Source organism: Ranitomeya imitator, chromosome 3, assembly GCF_032444005.1.
Source record: "Ranitomeya imitator isolate aRanImi1 chromosome 3, aRanImi1.pri, whole genome shotgun sequence".
Lineage (NCBI taxonomy): Eukaryota > Metazoa > Chordata > Amphibia > Anura > Dendrobatidae > Ranitomeya > Ranitomeya imitator.
In genome coordinates, this window is record NC_091284.1 from 117,562,549 (window position 1) to 117,585,860 (window position 23,312).

Consider the following 23,312-nt stretch of genomic DNA (forward strand, 5'->3'; position numbering starts at 1 on the left):
TCCTCAGCTCAAGTCTCGCCCCGTTCGCTTCCGCAGTCCCAGATGGACATGGGGTCTTGCCTCAGCTAAGAATCCCCACTCCTTCTCCTTCAAGGATCAACTCACATCTGATCTCAAAATAAGAATGGATTGTCTGAGCTCCTGGGATCCGCCCATGAAGGGGGTAGGGGTCACACCTTCTATTCAATGGTTGAGTCCACCAGAAGATTCTAGACTGGTCGGCTCCGCTTAGGCCAGGGGTCCCCAACTCCAGGCCTCAAGGGCCACCAACAGTGCAGGTTTTCAGGATTTCTTTAGTATTGCATCGGTGGTAATGTGATCATCTGCACAGGTGATGATTCCAACCCCTGTGCAATACTAAGGAAATCCTGAAAACCTGCACTGTTGGCGGCCCTCGAGGCCTGGAGTTGGGGACCACTGGCTTAGGCTATCTAGTATGTACATATGACTAGCCACCTGCTGTGAGGAAGAATGGCTATTCCTCCACTAGTGATGTTGACAAAGCTTAATTACATTAGAGCTTAGGGCTGCAAGTATTGGGGGAAGGAGACATTGTTACAGGTGAACTCCCAGCCAAGAAAATACATAAATTACAGCTAATAGAAACCAGAGAACAGTTACATACATCAAATGGCGTATTATTCAAATACAGGACAGGGCAAAAGTACATATCATGACAATCCCTTCCCCTCCCAATTTGTGTACGTACCAGGGACCTCTACAGGTCGCTGGTTAAGTACACACAGGCAGAGCGTAACTTACATGTGGCTTCATGCAGCCACGAATTGGCATTGTAGCTCTCCCACATCATTGCCCAGGAGAACATCTGCAGGCAGACCACCCATCACCCCAACCACACATCGCCTGACCCCAAAACCAAAGTTCAGATCCACAGTGGCTGTGGGAATAGTCCTCCATTGTCCACCAGCCAGTTCAATGACAATCCCAGGTCCTCGATGGATTGCCTCAGGCCGAACCACTCGGGGATCAGCCAGTGTGAGGAAAGCCCCCGAGTCACAAAATCCAATAAGTCTGTCCATCCAGCACGACCTCCTGCAAGTGCTTACCTCGATGAGCAGAAGTCGTCATAGCTGCAGGTCGCACACCATAAACTCCTAGTGGTGCAACATGGGTGGGTGAGGCACAAGGCCAGTCCTCACGTAGTGGTGACATGTCGTCCTCCATGGCACTTGGCTGTACATAATTAATAATATGACTGGGTACAGGATCAATCCTCATTTGAACAGCTGGGTAGGAGGCTTGCAGATGCCCCGGCTGTCCACATCGATAGCATCTGTGCTGGGTCTCACTCCATCCAAGGCGTCCTCTTGGGCGAGGGGTAAGGGAACCTGGAGGCTGGCTTCCACCTGAAGGTGCTGTAGGGGTTTGAGGACGACTTCTCCATGAGCTGGCTGGGCATGAGGCCTGCAGATGCCCCAGATGCCCACAACCATAACACTTGCGCTCTGCTACTTCCTCTCCTCGTCGTATTCCAGAAAACGCAGTAGAAGCAACTGGAGGCACATTTACACGGGTATCAGCATGAGGTGGTGGCTTAGAGGAACGGGAAACAATGGGGACAGAAGAACAGGGGGCCACCGGTGTTGTGGAGCTGGTAGGCCTCTCTCCATCCTCCAACAGAACCCTCCACTGAGGCTTGATGGTGAGAGCCTCATCAGCTAGAGCTGCAGCTTCCTCCACAGTGGCTGGTCTCCTCTCACGCACCCATTCCCGGATCTCAGCAGGGCACTTGAAGTAAAACTGCTCTTTTAGGATAACCTGGAGGAAGGTCTCCCAGGTTAAGGCCTCGTCTGCCTCCAGCCAGCGATGACATATCTGTTTGAGTCTGTGGGCATACATCTTGAAAGACACTTCCTCATCACAGGCTAAAGTACGGAACTGAGTCCTGTAAGTGTCTGGGGTAACAGCATAATGTTCTAGAATAGTCCGTTTAATCTCCGCATACTCACAGTTCCCCTGAGGGTCCATAGCTCTATAGGCTGCAGCAGCTCCACCCTCTAAGAGCCCCACCAGATGTCGGACTCGGTCCCTTTCCGGGACTTCCATTAATCGACACTGATGCTCAAAGTCCTGGAAGAAGCCCTCAATGTCGCCTGCAGCCTCATTAAAGGGCTTAAAGTCTTTGCGGGACACTCTGGGGAGTTCCCTCATGGTGGGTGCTGGGGTTAGAGTCTGTCTGGAGCTTCTAGCTGCTTCCAAAGCGATCTGCCTCTCCAGCAATGCCATCTCCTGAGCTCTGTCCTCGGCTCTGTGAATGGCCTCCCTCTCCCTCTCCTGAGCTCTGTGAATGGCCTCCATCTTATAGTCTATGGTGGCCTCTTCTCCCAGCAATGCCAACTCCTCCTCGTACCACACAACCCACTGACTTTTTTGGGTATTTACCTCCGGCTGCCTTCTTTCCTCCATTTGCTGTGAGGATCCTTCCTCAGCGTCATCTTGCAGGCGAACTCCTTCCAAAGCCTCAATAAGCTGCTCCTTGGAGAGTCCTTTAAAACGGACTCCTACTTCCCGGGCCTTTGATTGTAGGCTCCCCAAACTCCAGTTCTTGTACTCTGTGGTGCTGGTTCTCGATGTTGATGGGCCGTTGTCCTCCATTCCTTCTGCTCTGATCCCACTGCTTGCCACCAGTTTGTGACGGGGTGTACGGCAGAGCAAGAAGGGACAACAGGCCGAGGGATCATTCAACAGATTTATTATCAAGAGCGCTGGAACAACACATGCAGGTAGATCTACAGAGTCCACAATTAGTCCAATGGAACAGGTTCGGGGGCACCTCCCGATAATCCTTGTGCCAGGTAACAAAGCAATAGTCCACAATTAGTCCAAGGGATCCCAAAACAATCTCACGAACGACGAGATATGTCATAGTAACATAGTTAGTAAGGCCGAAAAAAGACATTTGTCCATCCAGTTCAGCCTATATTCCATCATAATAAATCCCCAGATCTACGTCCTTCTACAGAACCTAATAATTGTATGATACAATATTGTTCTGCTCCAGGAAGACATCCAGGCCTCTCTTGAACCCCTCGACTGAGTTCGCCATCACCACCTCCTCAGGCAAGCAATTCCAGATTCTCACTGCCCTAACAGTAAAGAATCCTCTTCTATGTTGGTGGAAAAACCTCTCCTCCAGACGCAAAGAATGCCCCCTTGTGCCCGTCACCTTCCTTGGTATAAACAGATCCTCAGCGAGATATTTGTATTGTCCCCTTATATACTTATACATGGTTATTAGATCGCCCCTCAGTCGTCTTTTTTCTAGACTAAATAATCCTAATTTCGCTAATCTATCTGGGTATTGTAGTTCTCCCATCCCCTTTATTAATTTTGTTGCCCTCCTTTGTACTCTCTCTAGTTCCATTATATCCTTCCTGAGCACCGGTGCCCAAAACTGGACACAGTACTCCATGTGCGGTCTAACTAGGGATTTGTACAGAGGCAGTATAATGCTCTCATCATGTGTATCCAGACCTCTTTTAATGCACCCCATGATCCTGTTTGCCTTGGCAGCTGCTGCCTGGCACTGGCTGCTCCAGGTAAGTTTATCATTAACTAGGATCCCCAAGTCCTTCTCCCCGTCAGATTTACCCAGTGGTTTCCCATTCAGTGTGTAATGGTGATATTGATTCCTTCTTCCCATGTGTATAACCTTACATTTATCATTGTTAAACCTCATCTGCCACCTTTCAGCCCAAGTTTCCAACTTATCCAGATCCATCTGTAGCAGAATACTATCTTCTCTTGTATTAACTGCTTTACATAGTTTTGTATCATCTGCAAATATCGGATGTCCTCAGCTCAAGTCTCGCCCCGTTCGCTTCCGCAGTCCCAGATGGACATGGGGTCTTGCCTCAGCTAAGAATCCCCACTCCTTCTCCTTCAAGGATCAACTCACATCTGATCTCAAAATAAGAATGGATTGTCTGAGCTCCTGGGATCCGCCCATGAAGGGGGTAGGGGTCACACCTTCTATTCAATGGTTGAGTCCACCAGAAGATTCTAGACTGGTCGGCTCCGCTTAGGCTATCTAGTATGTACATATGACTAGCCACCTGCTGTGAGGAAGAATGGCTATTCCTCCACTAGTGATGTTGACAAAGCTTAATTACATTAGAGCTTAGGGCTGCAAGTATTGGGGGAAGGAGACATTGTTACAGGTGAACTCCCAGCCAAGAAAATACATAAATTACAGCTAATAGAAACCAGAGAACAGTTACATACATCAAATGGCGTATTATTCAAATACAGGACAGGGCAAAAGTACATATCATGACAGCCCCCACTCCACGTCGACTGACCCTAGAGTCCCTAAAGAGTCCCTAAATAGGGATAGGATCTATAATATAACGCTGGGAGCGTCACTCTGTCCGAAGCCTTTATAGACTGCGCAAGCGCCGGCGCAGTCTGGGCCTCACAGAGTGACGCTCCCAGGAGATCGCGGTATGCGTAAACACTGAACGCACACCGCGATCTCCACCGGAGAGGCAGGGACCGCCAGGAGGGCGAGTATATTCACCTGTCCCCTGTTCCAGCGCTGCGTGCGGCTCCGTCTCCCGGGTCCTCTGCTGTGACGTTCCCAGTTCAGAGGGCGCGATGATGCGCTTAATGCGCGCCGGCGCCGCCCTCTGACTGAACAGTCACAGCCAGAGGAGCCTGAAGATGGCGGCACGCAGCGCTGGAACGGGACAGACAGGTGAGTATAGCAAGTGCTGGGAGCCTGAGCTAGCGGTGACTCCGGCACCTGACCCCCACAGCGCGCCGGTGTCCCCGCCTGCTCAGGCCCCCAGCACTCGGCGCCCAGCGACGATAGGGGAGTATGGTAATTTTTTTTTTTATATATATGGCAGCAGCATACAGGGCATATATAATGGAGCATCTTATGGGGGGCATATAATACAATGGTGGCGCAGGATGGGAGCAGCACATGACAGAACGGGGGCGCAGGATGGCAGCAGCACATGACAGAACGGGCGCAGGATGGCAGCAGCACATGACAGAACGGGCGCAGGATGGGAGCAGCACATGACAGAACGGGGGCGCAGGATGGGAGCAGCACATGACAGAACGGGGGCGCAGGATGGCAGCAGCACATGACAGAACGGGGGCGCAGGATGGGAGCAGCACATGACAGAACAGGGGCGCAGGATGGGAGCAGCACATGAAAGAACGGGGGCACAGAATGGGAGCAGCACATGACAGGATGGGAGCAGCAAATAACAGAATGGAGGCGCAGGATGGGTGCAGAACATGTCAGAATGGGGGTGCAAGATGGGTGCAGAACATGCCAGAATGGAGGCGCAGGATGGGTGCAGAACATGTCAGAATGGGGGCGCAGGATGGGAGCAGCACATGTCACAATGGGGGCGCAGGATGGGTGCAACACATGACAGAATGGGGGCGCAAGATGGGTGCAACACATGGCAGGATGGGGGCACAGGATGGGTGCAGCACATGACAGGATGGGGACGCAGGATGGAGCAGCACATGTCAGAATGGGGGTGCAGGATGGGAGCAGCACATGTCAGAATGGGGGTGCAGGATGGGTGCAGTACATGTCAGGATGGGGACGCAGGATGGAGCAGCTCATGACAGGATGGGGACGCAGGATGGAGCAGCACATACCAGGATGGAGACCATATACCAATATAGATGCTAGCCACCCGGGCATAGAACGGGTTCAATAGCTAGTAAAGAAAATGTCCCAAAAAAACCCAAACACCCCAAAAGAAGAAAAACACCTAAAGCAAATAACAAAACCTATAACCAAACGAAAATACAGAAAAAATACAAAGAATCTCTGATAATGCATAAATACGCATGTGTTTCATATCACAGGCAGCTATGCATGCAGCAGTGTATGCCTACAGAGATTCCAGGAACAAGGGTGAATGAGATGATACCAGTATTGTCCAAAATAAATAAATAAATAAATACAGTTTCCTGGGTTAAGGAGTATAACAGTTTTAAGTTACCAAGATCCTGAAGTGTATGAAGATGGTCACCCGATAAGCAAAAGGTCAACCATATAATATGATAACACCAAGAACTTCCGAATAGTAACAGAATGATACAAATAAGAAGCCAGATATTAACTCCTATAGCCCAAGAAAAATGAAAAAGACAAATGCTTGATCAATATTAAAGGTTCATCATAATAAACCAGTGCTTAGGACATGTACGTAGAATAGCCCATAATACTGCTGCTATTACAGTACTTCTTATTTGTATCATTCTGTTACTATTCGGAAGTTCTTGCCAAAGAGTGTAGCCTTCAGGCGGCTTGGAAAAAGCTAAATCTATATATATAACATCAAGCCAATCTGAATATGCCAGACCTCTCCCGGTATACTCTAGCTCAAAGATCTGCACTTAAATTTATTCTCTTCTCTTAAGCCTTTTTATCCAGACTAGAGGAAGTTCTCAGTTAACCAAATAGAAGAGAATTTTCTTGGTTCGGAAGGGTTAACATTCTGAAAATGACGGTCGCACCCAGGCTGTTATATCTGTTACAAAGCATCCCAATATATTTACCTTCCTCTTTTTTGATCAAAATACTGCATGCCCTCAGTCAGCTTTTAGGTCAACAGGGTGCCTGAGGATTCAATGTAATATTATAACTGGCTCAAAGGATGCAGGGGGCGTCAGTATACCCAACTGCCGCCATTATTTAGCATCAGACCATGCGAGAATGCTAGATTAATTACGCTGTTCCAAATCAAAACTTTGGGTCCGTGTTGGACAGGATATCTGTTCGACATCAGTATCTTCCTTAGCATCGACTTGGTCCTCTATAGCCCAAATCAATATGCCGATTTCGTATAGTGCTAGACACTGAAAATGATCTATACACTAGGCGTGAGGGGCATCCAGATTGACCAACATGGCTCTTTAATGCCTATAGCTGACAACCTGTTGTTCCCACCGGGTATCTCCACAAATCTCTTCCTAACTGAATTAAAAAAAAAAAAAACCACTACACATCTACCAGGCATCACCAGAGGGTGTGCTCCTACACCTACCCAGTATCCTGGGTGACCGCCCATAGAACGCCGCCAGGGCCATGGGGTACTCGGTACCAGGTCCAGTACTTAAAGGGATTTGTCACGGCAGCGGAGACCCGGTCCATGGCGCTGGGCGCCCATGTTAAAGGGACAGTCTTTAAAGGGGTTAGTTGAATAATAAAAGTTTGTGACGCCACCTGTGGTATTCGGTCAGGGGTGCGATAAAATGGTGTAGTAGATGAAGATGGTGAGTGGTGCGATAAAGAATGGAGGACACATGTTTGCAGTCTCTTTACCTGGTTCACGGATGGTAGCAGGTAGCCCCTTTAGCCAGGTGGAGTTAAAAGCCTTCCTTTTAGTGCGGTGGTATTGTAGCTCCTTACTGCCTAAGGTTTCTGGCAGGGTCCTCTCTGTCCCCCTTTAGGTAGGACTCAAACCCGTATGACAGGTGACTCGAGCCTTTTTACAGGGTCTCTATCACAACCCGGGCTCTATGTTTCACTGTGTCTCCTGGGTATTAGGGCGGGCAGGTTACATGTAGTCTAGCTGTCCTACCGGTTTCTGCTGTGCCTCCTAGAGTATGACACAACCTCGTCTTCCGGTTACCAGTATCTGCGCTCTGTCAGAGAGGTAGCCCAGTCGCTGCTATTCTCCCTTTTTGTTGCTTTCCTGTGCTTCGCTCTCCAGAACGTTAGCTAAAAGCTGTTCTTCCTTCTGTATCTCGCTATCTAGGAACTACAGCACTTCAGGCTGTACGGCCCCTCCCTCATCCTTCTGCCTCAGACTGCTCCAGTCTGCTGTCTGGCACCAACTGTCTAACTTTTTTTTAACTGTCTAGCAACTAACGGTGTAGAGCTCCCCCTTTTGGCCTGGAGTCAGAACGGTGTTGTATGTGCTAATTACCTGTTAAAAGGAATCTTCCATCGCTTCCAAGCATAACATCACTCTCCTGTGAGGAAAGCAATGCCACTGTGACAACCAGGCCCCTGGGATGTCACACCTACATAGGGAAAGACATGGCTTTGAGGGTATGTGCACACGTCAGGATTTCTTGCAGAAATTTCCTGAAGAAAAACGGAAATTTTCTGCAAGAAATCCGCATTTTTTTGCGTTTTTTTCGCTTTTTTTTTTTTTTTAGCATTTTGCAAGCGAAATTAGTTTGCAGAATGCTAAAGTTTTCCAAGCGATCTGTAGCATCGCTTGGAAAACTGACTGACAGGTTGGTCACACTTGTCAAACATAGTGTTTGATAAGTGTGACCAACTTTTTACTATAGATGCTGCCTATGCAGCATCAATAGTAAAAGATAGAATGTTTAAAAATAATTTAAAAAAAAATAAAAAAAATGGTTATACTCACCCTGCAGACAGCCGATCTCCTCAGCGGCGTCCTTTCCTATAGATGGTGTGTGTGTGCAGGACCTTCGATGACGTCGTGGTCACATGAGCGGTCACGCGACCAATCACAAGACGGCGACGTCATCGCAGGTCCTTCACATACACCATCTATAGGAACGGAAGCGGCAGCATGCACCGCTGAGAGGCGGGAAGACTCCGGGGCCATCGAAGGTGAGTATATCACTATTTTATATTTTAATTATTTATTTATTTTTTTTTACCAATTATATGGTGCCCAGTCCGTGGAGGAGAGTCTCCTCTCCTCCACCCTGGGTACCAACCGCACATAGTCTGCTTACTTCCCGCATGGTGTGCACAGCCCTTGCGGAAAGTAAGCAGATCAATGCATTCCTAGGTGTGCGGAATCCCCGCAATTCCGCAAATTTAATGAACATGTTGCTTTTTTTTCCGCAATGCGATTTTTTCGCGGAAAAAAATGCAACATTTGCACAAGAAATGCGGAATACACTGTAAATAATAGGAGGCATATGTAAGCGTTTTTTTCGTGGTTTTTATCACGTTTTTATAGCGAAAAATACTGAACGTGTGCACATGGCCTGAATGTATTTAACCTCAACACTTTTGTTCCTCTTTAGACCAGTATTTGGACTCTGTACGCAGTTTGTCCCCTTTTGAAAAGGGGTGTATTGCTCCATCAGGTCCCCTGCATGCCGTTTCAAGTATTTCCAGATTATTGATGGACAGATTTCAATATTCTTCCTCCATTTTGTAAGGCCTGGGTGTCTGAACTCCTCCAAATATTTACAAAAGATCAATGGGACAAATGCTTCTTTTTAATCCATAAATCGGCAATAGCCACTAAATCACAGGAAACAAGTATATAAAAATGTTTCTAGATGGTACAGAGTTCCTACTGCCTTGCATAAATGATTTCATGAAGTTTCTAATATGTGCTAGTGTTGTAGAGCACACAAAGGCACAATGTCACATATATGGTAGGCAGCTTTCTGGGAGGGAGTTCTCAAGGTTATGAAAGATAACTGGAGTAATGATTCCCAAGACTCTAGAAGTAATATAGCTATACATGTTCTTCATGTCTAAATTGGCATACAAAATATCTTTGTTAAAACACCTCATCCTAGCTGCTAAAATAATATCCCGATATGACTCTTATGTAGTCCCTACTATGCACTTCTCACTAGGTGAATTAGAGGTCGCCCTCACCCGCCAACTGATGTTTAAGTTCCTTGACCGCATCCCCAAGAATCTTGCACATTGACTCATGGTCCCCTTTGGTTCTGGCTTTTTCTTTTCTTCTTACTCTCTTCCCTTCCCAATGAATTTATCTATTTATAGTTATGTCCAAAACTCATCTCCCACTTATCGCAACATTTTGCATACTGAAGTTATGTATTTCGTGTTGGTTTCATACCTTCTGACCGACATTGTCAATTACTTATTACTTTTCTCTGTTGTAAAATCAATAAAATGTTGAATTTGAAGGAAAAAAAAAAATCTGTTTTTTGTAGTCTTCACTGTGGGAACACAGCTCCCTCCCTTGGTTGCCTGCTTGGGCGTACAGGTAATGTTTATTCTTGCCTTAATTCTTTTCTTTTCCTACTGCTTTCTAACAAACTGAGGAAGTCAGGCTCCAGCAGGCAGGGTATAGTCTGCTGAAGAGGAGGAAATTGTATTTAATTGCAATAATAACTATCCTATGGTTCTGTGTCCACCAATGAAGACTACGAGAAACAGATATTAAGATAAGTAAAAAAAATATTTTTAGCAACCTCAAAGACCAGAGGCAGTGCAGTGGTCAGTGGCCACTGGAATTGGAGATGGAGCTGCACCTCTTACCCAACGGCATCTGTGACTCTTCTTTTCACAGACCAGCTAATCAAAAGAAGAGCAGCTAGCGCAGTCAACTAAAAGTTCATTTACAACTTTTCACCAAATTTTTGCTGAAGCTAAGGGGAATTTTAGATGACACATTTTAACCTTTTCTGACTAGATTAGTAGTAAACTAGATAGTAAATATTAATATTATTGTTAATATTTGCCAATACCAAGACAGATTCTGTCTTTAAGACAGAAGGATAAGAAGATCTGGCACTTGCTTTTAAAAACTTCCCTCTTTGTGCTTCTGACCATGCGGCCCCGAGTCATAGCAAGACTTTCAAATACGCAAGATTTACAGATACAAAACTTTTAAATGCTCCTAAAATAAAAGCTAGAGTTTTATTGGAAAGTGAGTGCTACAATTTGTTCCCTTCTACCTTTGATAACGTCCGAGCACGATGAGGCAGTACACGCTTCTATGCGCTAGAATTGGCATGATGAGTAGGGGACTGATAGACCCTTCTACAATTGAGTGTGTCCTTGTCCAACTCATGGAGTTTAGGTCTAGAATAATTGAGAGATGTTGTATTACCCCCATAAAACAAAGCTTTCCCCTTTACACTATGTAATTTAAGAATCGCTCCAGGAATCCTATAATCCTTTATATGATGCAGAGAGCGTATGAGACATCGTATCGATAAACACAGAACCAGCGCTGTACGGCACCAAATGAAGAGGACACATTGGTTATTAACCGCAGATTTATTGGTGGAAAGGCACAAATGTAAATCACTGGTGTTAAAGCATTTTCTCTTACACCTAATCAGAAGAAACACAGTATAGCATGGTGGGAACCAATAAACCCAAGTCATATCGGTCACCTGAGGAAGCCGATTTGATTCATTCAATTGATGAAGCGTGTGATTTCTGAAAGTATTACACTTATAAATATGGAGGCCTCCGTAGTATAAAAGGTGAGCGATCTACTTTAAAGTCCTGGTATCTGAAATGTGAAGACAAAGATGACACCACCAATCTGTAGTGTGTCAACATTCGGTTAAAAAGCAGTAGATGAGTAAAGGGTTAGAACAAACAGAACCGAATAAAACCATGTCTCAATAGCAGTACAATGTTCTGAAGTGGTGGACATGGCAGTGTACTGGATGAGCTTTGGTTCACAGGCCTATCATCATCATGAGGCTAAACAAAATATACAAGGAATACCAAAGCTAACACAAACTGTATAAAAAAGTAAAAATAAAAATCACATTGGTCAAAGAATCAGTGGTGAAGAATGGCCATTCGCGAAAGCTTTTGTACAACTGCTTTTAGACAAATGTTATGACTTGGTCTATTCATGGCAGGTCACACATTAAAGAAGCCAATACACATACTTAAGCCTATCATTAGCTTTTAAGACCTTGAGTGTGGATAGCACCTGCTAATAATGAACTCAGGATTTGTTAGCTCTTCTGACGCATATTATAGCAAACATCTTATTTCCCACCAAATAATTCTAAAGCTTCCTTCCTTCGAATCATGCATTCAGCGGTTCCTCCGTTCTTCCTCCTGGAAGCATAAACTTGACATTTGAGCATTTCCATTCCTCTTACCAATGGTGTTTCCTTACACTGTCCAACAATCAGAACGGACAAAGGGAATGGCAATACATAAAGTAGTAATATACATTTCTACAAAGAATAAAAGAGGAACGGCACAACACAGATATCTGAGAAGAGACAGTATAGAATTGTAGTATAATGGGAAACGCAGGAATTTACTAAAACGGACACGTCACAGAGTAGACAAGTCCTCTTTACGTGGTTTTTCAGGCTTATTACAAAGATGGCATAACACTAGGCAAAATCAATATCAGATCCTGGGGTTTCTATGCCCTCTACTCACACTGTTTGGCTGATTTCAGCTCTGGTCAGATGCAAACAATGAAAGATGTTGAATAGCACAGCTCCGTTCACTTTGTAGTGGCTATCCCCGGATATGGACCTCCGTTACTTTTCATTACACTAGGAGATGAGCTGCAGTACCCAAGAACGGCTACTACACACAACAGCACTGTAGACACCTGAGCGCTGCTGGGGCTAAATACAGCTGATTCGCGAGGGTCCGATACTGAGGACTTTTCATAAAGAGATGTCATCTATATAGTTAACCTGAAAAGATGCATTTAGGAGGTCTATGAATGAAAGGGGTGCAGTATACTGTAGTGCATAGGTAAAAATATAAGCTGCACTCCTATCTCGCCTCCCTTTCTCCTGCACTCAGACCCTCATGAATGGAGAGAATGACTTCTCCTCTCTACAGGCGAACCCCATAAGCTGCACCATGTGAACACGTAAACCTCTCTGTAATAGGTAGAGTCGATGTATCTATGCAGTAACGTTAACCAAAGAGTCTATGACTGATAACTGGAGATATAAGAAAATAAATGGTGAAAGAGAAACTTGTGTGAGCAAATTAGGATTTCTCTTCATATAACAAAGGTTAGTTAAGGTGCCCTACACAATATATATATATTGCACATCTTCGTATTTCATACATTTACAAAACATGCATTTCTTTTTTGCAATGGACATTTCCTTTAAAAGACAGTGACGAGGATTTGTCCTGCCCATGTCCTATAAAGTCCACTCAGGTACATATGGCTTTGGGTTTCTCTGGTACACAATACAAGGTAAGGCTTTTCTGTTGTACAATAAATCTTTTAGTAGAATAAAAGCTATTAAATTTGCTTATAACATTTTACCTGAAATTAAGATTGCATAAATAAGTGTCTCATTTTTTTTAATTAGTGCAGACATATTTACGTTATGAAATCTGTATATGAAACCAATCCATAGCCAGGTATGTCTGCAGAACGGAAAGGCCTCTATGGCATTAGAGGAAGAGACTAAGAATATTCTATCCTCCTCTCACTTGGATATGTACGGAGGCGAGAGACCACCACTTTAGTGGGAAAAGCCCCTTAGGCCTACCGCACAGGATGCAGAAAGATAGCAGAGGAGGTGGGGGAAGGGGAGCAATTGTGCAAAAGCAAGTTAAAAAATAAAATATTTTACTTTCACAAATATATAAAATGATTTCTTTCCTTATTTTAAGCAGCGCAGGTCTTTGGTAACTATAAAATATAAAAAGCAGGTATTGTTCAACAAGTGGGGGAAATGGGTGCAAGTGAAAAAAGTCAGTTTGGTTGTAGTCCAGATTCCTATTGAATTGCAAATTTTCATCATCGGGAATTCAGCCGTGGGGCGACCTTGAAAGTAGAACGACAAGAATGCTTACATTATATTGGGAACATACGCAAACTCTCGGTTGTTCAGGTTATTTTTAATGTACAAATAGACAAGAGAGCACATCTTTGTAGACGTGATGGACCTCATTGTTATATCAGCTGTCTGAACACGGCTTAAAGGGACACTGTCACCTGGATTTGGAGGGAGCAATCTTCAGCCATGGAGGCGGGGTTTTGGGGTTTTTGATTCACCCTTTCCTTACCCGCTGGCTGCATGCTGGCTGCAATATTGGATTGAAGTTCATTCTCTGTCCTCCGTAGTACATGCCTGTGCAAGGTAATCTTGCCTTGCGCAGGTGTGTACTATGGAGGACAGAGAATGAACTTCAATCCAATATTGCAGCCAGCATGCAGCCAGCGGGTAAGGAAAGGGTGAATCAAAAACCCAAAAACCCCGCCTCCATGGCTGAAGATTGTTCCCTCCAAATTCAGGTGACAGTGTCCCTTTAAAGACCCCCATACACAATAGATAACTGCCGGATGAACAATCGTTTGGCCGATTACTCTCGGCTCAGCTGAGCACTCCTCTGTTCTCTAGGAGAGGAAAGGACGAAAAGTTGCTTCCATCTCCTGCAAAAACCTGACTTTATTAGACAGTTTAAAATTGTCCAATACATATAGATTCCAAAAAATATAGCCATATGTAGAAGCTACGCGATTCAGACGCACTGTTCGATGTTGGAGTGTGTCTGAAACACGCGTCTCCTATACGTTTCTATATATTTTTGGAATCCACATGTATTAAGCAGTTTCCTCTTTTCCTATGAATTTCACGTTTGGTCAAAATGGATTTCTGTGCCTCTGGATCAAGATCAGATGAACTGACCTTACGCTCTTTCTGCTGTCCTCTATGAGAGGGCAATTGTCAGAGGCCTATGGGGGCAGCTTACCTCCCAAAACACAATGAGAGGCAGCAGAAATATAGCAGACCGAATCCTTCTCTGCAGGGAAGAGTTGAGAGGTTCCCGTACAGAAACTGTAGGTGGATAGCAATATTATAGGTGAATTTGCACGACTTTAGCCTTACTGGGGGCCTTTAGGCTTTCACAATCACTGATGGGTGAATAAGGCCTAAGTGAGATTCCATGTGGATCCCACAGAAAACTGGCTGAAAAACAACTCATGTCTAGTGACAGAACCGTTACTAATTGTTAGATTAGGCTGTACTAAGAATAGTAGTAATAGTGTAACGTACACCTTCACGCTGCTACTAAATAGGACACCATTACGTTTAGCAGTTTTCTGAGTCCTTACCACAGACAAGTGTCCATTTTTGGCTTTAGCAATCAGTAATTCGGAGCCTGGCGTAAAGTCGATGATGCCTTCTTTACCCTGACCCACCGTAAACTTGATGCTGCGAAAAAAGAGGAACAATATACTGAGACTTGTGACCTCTTATCCTCTATGCACCACTCTTTTACCCTGGTTATTTTGCTTCTAAGATGACGTCACCAGAGTGTGTACAGACAAATGTAAAACAAAACATGCCTTAGGAAACCAAAATGGCATTAAGGAGTTTATCTGCGCCGTCCAGGACCACTGACTTCTGCACTGGAAGTGAGCAGAGCTAAAGACATTCTGACCCACATGCGTGCCGAGACACGAGCATAATGGACAGGTATGGCGCACATGTCCGACTATAATGAATGATCACATTGGCGCTGCTCACCTCCTAGTGTGGAAGTAAGAGGCGCCAGAAAACCCGTTCAGGCCAGTGCATGTAGGTTCTGCTGTAGAGATTGCCACAGTGTTCTACTGATAGTTATCAGAATGTCTGACTTCACATTGTCAAACTCTCTTTAAAGGGGCTGTCCACTACTGGACCACCACACTTCAATGCCCCTAATGTGCCTAGTAAAATAATAAATAATAATAAAAATAGCATATTTACCTCCTGTCCCAGGCTCCCCCCACCCATTCGAGTGCTGTGTCCCTCTGCCTTCTCATGACATTGTCTATGTCACGTGAGTGCTGCAGCCTTCGCACTTCATCTCCCGAGATCTTGGTGCCGAGATCTCCATCTGCGCCGCCCCCGGCAGCCATTTTCCCGGAATCCACCACATAGTAAACCATGTAAGGGTGGGGGATCTGGGCTTTCACAAAATGTCAGCACAGCGTCTGCACCACCGAGCACCCACAGCAGCACACATCCGAACACCCCTCATCACAGCCTGCAGCCACGCTCCACTCTTGCCTCCTCCAGCAGCGACCCTGGGAGCCCGCTTCACCACAGCCACCACCCCGGTAAGCAATAAGACGCATGGATTATAAGTAGTACCACCATTTTATTAAAAAACGGGTTTTTTGTTTTCCTATTTTTCTCCTCAAAATTTGGGGTGCGTTTTATAATCTGATGCGTTTTATAATCCACAAAATACAGTACTTATTCACTGATATATTGACTTTGGGCCTATGGAAATTTGTCTAGGACTGAGACCAAAGCAATGCAGGCTGTGAATGTCTCTGCATGAACGGCTGGTCAGTGGGTAAAATTACACATGTGAATTGGCCCAATGACCAGGGCGAGTGCTGCCTGACCTACACTTGGACAGCACTTACAATGTGAACTCTTATTTTGCATAGGCCTTAAGGCTGTATTTACTCACACTTTCATGTTTGGAGTGTAGATCCAGCAGCATTTGCACTGAACACTGAATGGGTGAAATAACTAACTCTCACGCAATTATTTGCAAAGATTGTTGAGTTGTGTTGAGAAAATTGTAGCATAAAGTACATTGGTCTAAGTCTCGGCAAGTCTCAGTCTCTAAGTCAATGGGTCCCTTAAAAACTAAGCACACAACTTGTTCAACTTGAGACGGATAATTGTCAGTCTTTAATAATCCACCTCAACACAGCCTTAACCCCTTCATGATCCAGCCTATTTTGACCTTAATGACCTGGCCATTTTTTGCAATTCTGACCAGGGTCCCTTTATGAGGTAATAACTCAGGAACGCATCAACGGATCCTAGCGGTTCTGAGACTGTTTTTTTTGTGACATATTGGGCTTCATGTTAGTGGTAAATTTAGGTCAATAATTTTTGCTTTTGTGAAAAAAATGGAAATTTGGATAAAATTTTGAAAATTTCGCAATTTTCAAATTTTTATTCTGTTAAACGAGAGAGTTATGTGACACAAAATAGTAAATAAACAACATTACCCACATGTCTACTTTACATCAGCACAATTTTGGAGACAATTTTTTTTGTTGCTAGGAAGTTATAAGGGTTAAAATTTGACCAGCGATTTCTCATTTTTACAAAAAAACTATTTTATTTTTTTTAGGGACCACCTCACATTTGAAGTCAGTTTGAGGGGTCTATATGGCTGAAAATACCCAAAAGGGACACCATTCTAAAAACTGCACCCCTCACGGTGCTCAAAACAACATTCAAGAAGTTTATTAATCCTTCAGATGCTTCACAGCAGCAGAAGCAACATGGAAGGAAAAAATGAACATTTAACTTTTTAGTCACAAAAATGATCTTTCAGCAACAATTTTTCTATTTTCCCAAGGGTAAAAGGAGAAACAGGACCCCAAAGGTCATTGTACAATTTGTCCTGAATACGCCGATACCCCATATGTGGGGGGAAACCACTGTTTGGGCGCACGACAGGACTCGGAAGGGAAGGAGCGCCATTTGACTTTTTGAATGAAAAATTGGCTCCAATTTTTAGCGGACACCATGTCGCGTTTGGAGACCCCATTTTGGAGCTTATCTAGATGCAGTGAGCACTTTGAACCCCCAGGTGCTTCACAAATTGATCCGTAAAAATGAAAAAGTACTTTATTTTCACAAAAAAATTCTTTTAGCCTCAATTTTTTCATTTTCACATGGGCAACAGGATAAAATGGATATAAAAATGTGTTGGGCAATTTCTCCTGACTAAACAGATACCTCACATGTGGGGGTAAACTACTGTTTGTGCACACGGCAAGGCTCAGAAGGGAAGGAGCGCCATTTGACTTTTGAATGAAAAATTAGCTCCAATCGTTAGCGGACACCATGTCGCGTTTGGAGAGCCCCTGCATACCTAAACATTGGAGCTCCCACAAAAGTGACCCCATTTTGGAAACTAGACCTCCCAAGGAACTAATCTAGATGTGCGGTGACCACTTTAAACCCCCAAGTGCTTCACAGTAGTTTATAACGCAGAGCCGTGAAAATAAAAAAAATCATTTTTCTTTCCTCAAATTATTTTTTAGCCCACAATTTTTTATTTTCACAAGAGTAACAGAGGAAATTGGACCCCAAAAGTTGTTGTCCAGTTTGTCCTGAGTATGCTGATACCACATATGTGGGGGGGAGGAACCACTGTTTGGGCACACGTCGGGGCTCGGAAGGGAAGTAGTGACATTTTGGAATGCAGACTTTAGGTACCGTCACATTTAGTGACGCTTCAGCGATATAGACAACGATGCCGATCGCTACAGCGTCGCTGTTTAGGTCGCTAGGAGACGTCAAATACCGGCTACGCAGAACGATGCAGGAGCAATCCAGTGACGTACTTATCGTTCTCGCTGGTTGTTCGCTCCATGAAGAAACATTGCAGGCATCGTTGCTTTTGCTGTCAAACATGACGAATCACGCCGACCTGACGACCAAATAAAGTTCCAGACTTTCAGCAACGACCAGCACTGTCACGGCGGGATCCTGATCGCTGCTGCGTGTCAAACACAACGAGATCGTTATCCAGGACGCTGCAACGTCACGGATCGTTGTTGTTCTCGTTGTAAAGTTGCTCAGTGTGAAGGTACCTTTTGATAGAATGGTCTGCTGGCGTCATGTTACGTTTGCAGAGCCCCTGACATGCCTAAATAGTAGAAACCCCCCACAAGTGACCCCATTTTGGAAACTAGACCCCCAAGGAACTTATCTAGATGTGTGGTGAGCACTTTGAACCCTTAAGTGCTTCACAGAATTTTTTAACGCAGAGCCGTGAAAATAAAAAAATCATTTTTTTCCCCCACAAAAATAATTTTTTAGCCCCCATTTTTTATTTTCTCAAGGGTAACAGGATAAATTAGACCCCCAAAGTTGTTGTGCAATTTTTCCTGAGTACGCTTATGCCCCATATGTTTGAGTAAACCACTGTTTGGGTTCACGTTGGGGCTCGGAAGGGAGGGAGCACCATTTCACTTTTTCAACGCAAGATTGGCTGGAATCAATGGTGGTGCCATGTCGCGTTTGGAGATCCCTAATGTGCCTAAACAGTGGAAACCCCTCAATTCTAACTCCAACACTAACCCCAACACACCCCTAACCCTAATCCCAACTCTAGCCAAAACCCTAATCACAACCCTAACACACCCCTAACCACACCCCTAACCCCAATCCCAACCCTAACCCCAACCCAAACCCTAATCCCAACCCAAACCCTAATCCCAACCCTAACCCTAATCACAGCCCTAACCCTAATCACAGCCCTAACCCCAACACATCCCTAACCCCAATCCCAACCCTAACCATAACCCTAACCCTAACCACAAGCCTAACCCTAACTCCAACACACCGCTAACCCTAATCTTAACCCTATTTCCAACCCTAACCCTAATTCCAACCCTAAGGCTATGTGCCCACGTTGCGGATTCGTGTGAGGATTTTTCCGCACCGTTTTTGAAAAATCGACAAGTAAAAGGCACTGCATTTCCAGTGTTTTTTTGTGCGGAATTCACCTGTGGATTCCTATTGAGGAACAGGTGTAAAACGCTCATTCCTCAACCATGAATCTGCAAAAACCCTAGTCCATGCCCTCATCATCTCTCGCCTTGACTACTGCAACCTCCTGCTCTGTGGCCTCCCCTCTAACACTCTCGCACCCCTCCAATCTATTCTAAACTCTGCTGCCCGACTAATCCACCTGTCCCCCCGCTATTCCCCGGCCTCTCCCCTCTGTCAATCCCTTCAATGGCTCCCCATTGCCCAGAGACTCCACTACAAAACCCTAACCATGACGTACAAAGCCATCCACAACCTGTCTCCTCCATACATCTGTGACCTCGTCTCCCGGTACTTACCTACCCGCAACCTCCGATCCTCACAAGATCTCCTACTCTACTCCCCTCTTATCTCCTCTTCCCACAATCGTATACAAGATTTCTCTCGCGTATCACCCCTACTCTGGAACCCTCTACCACAACACATCAGACTCTCGCCTACCATCGAAACCTTCAAAAAGAACCTGAAGACCCACCTCTTCAGACAAGCCTACAACCTGCAGCTACCACCGATCGACCAAACCGCTGCATGACCATCTCTACCCTCACCTACTGTATTCTCACCCATCCCTTGTAGATTGTGAGCCCTCGCGGGCAGGGTCCTCATTCCTCCTGTACCAGTTATGACTTGTATTGTTTAAGATTATTGTACTTGTTTTCATTATGTATACCCCTCCTCACATGTAAAGCGCCATGGAATAAATGGCGCTATAACAATAAATAATAATAATAATAATAATAATAATAATAATAAAACGCTGCAGAAAAAGCACAAAGAATTGACATGCTGCGGAAAATACAACGCAGCTTTTCTGCGCGGTATTTTCCGCACCATGGGCACAGCGGATTTGGTTTTCCATAGGTTTACATGGTACTGTAAACGTGATGGAAAACTGCTATGAACCCGCATCGGCCAATCCGCTGCGGATCCGCACCATGTGCACATAGCCTAATTCTAACCCTAACCCTAGTTCTAACCCTAACCCTAGTTCTAACCCTAACCCTAGTTCTAACCCTAGAGGAAAAATACAAGTAAATATACTTTCTTTATTTTATTATTGTCCCTACCTATGGGGGTGATAAAGGGGGGGTTAATTTACTATTTTTTTTTATTTTCATCACTGTGATAGGCTTTATTACAGTGATCAAAATGTACCTGTAATGAATCTGCCGGCCATTTTGGAAGATGGCGACGCCCATGGAGAAGACATGGAGAAGGCAATCCAGGCCATGGCTGGATTGTAATATTTCACCAATTTTTATTGGTGAATATAACGAATGCTCTGATTGACTGTTTCACTTTCAACAGCCAATCAGAGCGATCGTAGCCATGGGGGGGGGGGGGGGGGGGTGAAGCCACCCTCCCTGGGCTCAAGTACCACTCCCCCTGTTCCTGTAGGTCAGGTGAAATTACTCCCCCTGTTCCTGTAAGTCAGGTGAAATTACACTTAACCGTTTCACCCGACCAGCAGGGACGCAATCATTCTGTGACACAGCATATGCGTCATAGGTCGGATTGGCACCGACTTTCATGACGCATATGCTGTGTCACAGGTCGGGAAGGGGTTAAAGAGGTTGTCCAGCACTGCTCATTGCCAATAAAATTGTGTCTGCACATCTGCACATAAGGCATGTATGTCACCTGCTGTCTGTGCAAGTATCCGAACACACAGCTCTGGAAGAAATGAATAGCCCACCACATCAAATCCCTGTCATGGGCAGCCCAATCTCCAGACCTAAACCCCATTGAAAACCTCTAGAATATAATCAAGAGGAAGATGGATAGTCACAAGCCATCAAACAAAGAAGAACTGCTTACATTGTTGTACCAGCAGTGGCATAAAGTCACCCAAAAGCAGTCTGAAAGACTGGTGGAAAGCATGCCAAGACGCATGAAAGCTGTAATTAAAAATCATGGATATTCCACAAAATATTGATTTCTGAACTCTTGCCGAGTTAAAACATTAGTATTATTGTTTCTAAATGATTCTAAACTTGTTTTTTTTGCATTACTTGAGGTCTGAAAGCACTGGGTTTTATTGTGTTTTTTTTTTTTTTTTTTTTTGACCAGTTCTCTTTTGTCAGAAAAAAAAAAATACAAAAAATGTATTACTTGGAAATTCGGAGACCTGTTGTCAGAAGTTTATAGAATAAAAGAACAATTTACATTTTACTCAAAAATATACTTATAAAGAGAAAAATCAGACAAACTGAACATTTTGCAGTGGTCTCAATTTTTTCCAGAGCTGCATATGCGCAGACACAATTTCGGCAGCGTCGCTCACCTCGCTATGTGATAGGAAGTGTTGCTGGACAACCCCTTTTGAGCCTGGATTCTAGTATAGTGGGAGCAGTGAAGCCAAGTTCTACGCTGACTGTATGGTCCTGGCTTCTATGTTGTAGTTTACAAAATGCTGGTTGAAAGCCACGTGGTTTTGAAGTAATCCAAAGTTTTACAAGCGAAACCACGTAGTCATTCTGGATCTGACAGCTGCACTGATTTGCAGTAACATAGTATGTCGGCATAGCTTCTAACTGCATCACCCTCCCAACTTAGCTGCTACATTACAGTGGGACGCTGATACAAATAAATCTGCTCTTCATGCATGCGATACACATACCTGCCCTGGTTAATGTTGATATTGTTGTATTTTTCTGCTATTATGGCAAGTTTTGTGATTGTCTCAATCACGTGATCGCTCTGCAGCACCACATCTCCCTGCAGACAAAAGTACAAATTATAAAACATATCTCACAGCTTCATATGTGGAAACAGACAATCTTATATACCAAATGGCTGAAAGAGGTCCCTTGGGGGCTTCAAAATCCTACGGGGGAGATTTCCCATCTTTTAGGCATGGTTGCTAGGATTTATAATGTGATGGTTAATCCTCTGGGGCCACCACCAAATCTAAGAATTAAAGGGTCTATGCGCTGGTTTCACACCACTTCCCCCTAAGTTTAGCCCGCGCAGCAGCACGACTGGCCACAGAGTTGTGTGGGAGAAATAGCGCTGCATGCATTTCTATTATTCTCATTTCTACTACTTCTTACTACAGAATTTGAGATGGATGATTTTAAAGGGAACCCATCACCAGATTTTTTCCTATATAAACTATAACCACCACCTTTCAGTCGTCTGAATACCTGCAACTTCATCATAAAAGCCCATCTGCCCCACATACTTAAGAAAAACAGGATTTTTGGTTGCTTACCGTAAAATCTGTTTCTTGGAGCCTCCATTGGGGGACACAGGAACCATGGGTGTATGCTGCTGCCACTAGGGGGCTGACACTATGCAAATAAAAAAGTTAGCTCCTCCTCTGCAGTGTACACCCCACCGACTGGCATTATACTCTTCAGTTAGTGAGAAAGCAGTAGGAGATAATGAACAAGGTTGAAAAACCATAACCACAAACAGTCAGAGAACATATAACAAAAACATTGGGAGGGAGCTGTGTCCCTCAATGGAGGCTCCAAGAAACAGATTTTACGGTAAGCAACCAAAAATCCTGTTTTTTTTATCGCCTCTCATTGGGGGACACAGGAACCATGGGACGTCCCAAAGCAGTCCCACGGGCGGGAAAACCAGACTTCCATCAGGTCAGAGGACTCACCACTGCCGCCTGCAAGATCCTTCTGCCTAGGCTGGCGTCCGCCGAAGCGTAGGTATGGACCTTGTAAAATTTGGCGAACGTGTGGATGGAAGACCAAGTTGCCGCTTTGCAAAGCTGTAGGGTGGAAGCCCTGTGGTGCACCGCCCAGGAGGCGCCGACTGCCCGGGTAGAGTGAGCCTTAATCCCAGGAGGGGGCACTCTGTTCTTGACCCGGTAAGCCTCCAAAATTGCCATTTTGATCCAGCGAGCAATAGTCGCTTTAGAAGCCGGTTGGCCTCTGCGTGTGCCATCAGGAATGATGAAAAAAGAATCCGTCTTCCAGAAAGAGGACGTTCTATCCAGATAGATCCTCACTGCCCTGACGAGGTCTAGCTTGTTCAACGATCGCTCCAGAGGATGAGTCGGAGCTGGACAAAAGGAAGGTAGAACGATGTCCTCGTTGAGG

General features: G+C 44.9%; 1 protein-coding gene across 5 annotated transcripts in view; it reads right to left on the reverse strand.

The window, feature by feature from the left end:
- Positions 1-10,965: 10,965 nt before the first annotated feature.
- The window catches only part of MYO1C (myosin IC), a 203,604-nt gene continuing 191,257 nt past the window's right edge, over positions 10,966-23,312 (reverse strand). For all 5 annotated transcript variants that reach the window (XM_069761329.1, XM_069761333.1, XM_069761330.1 and 2 more), the window contains exons 30-32: positions 21,872-21,969; positions 14,787-14,886; positions 10,966-13,493 (exon numbers count right to left, since the gene is read on the reverse strand). In XM_069761329.1, coding sequence (XP_069617430.1) covers positions 13,467-13,493; positions 14,787-14,886; positions 21,872-21,969 — 225 coding nt within the window. In that variant the 3' untranslated portion in view covers positions 10,966-13,466. The remainder of the gene's footprint in view (positions 13,494-14,786; positions 14,887-21,871; positions 21,970-23,312) is intronic.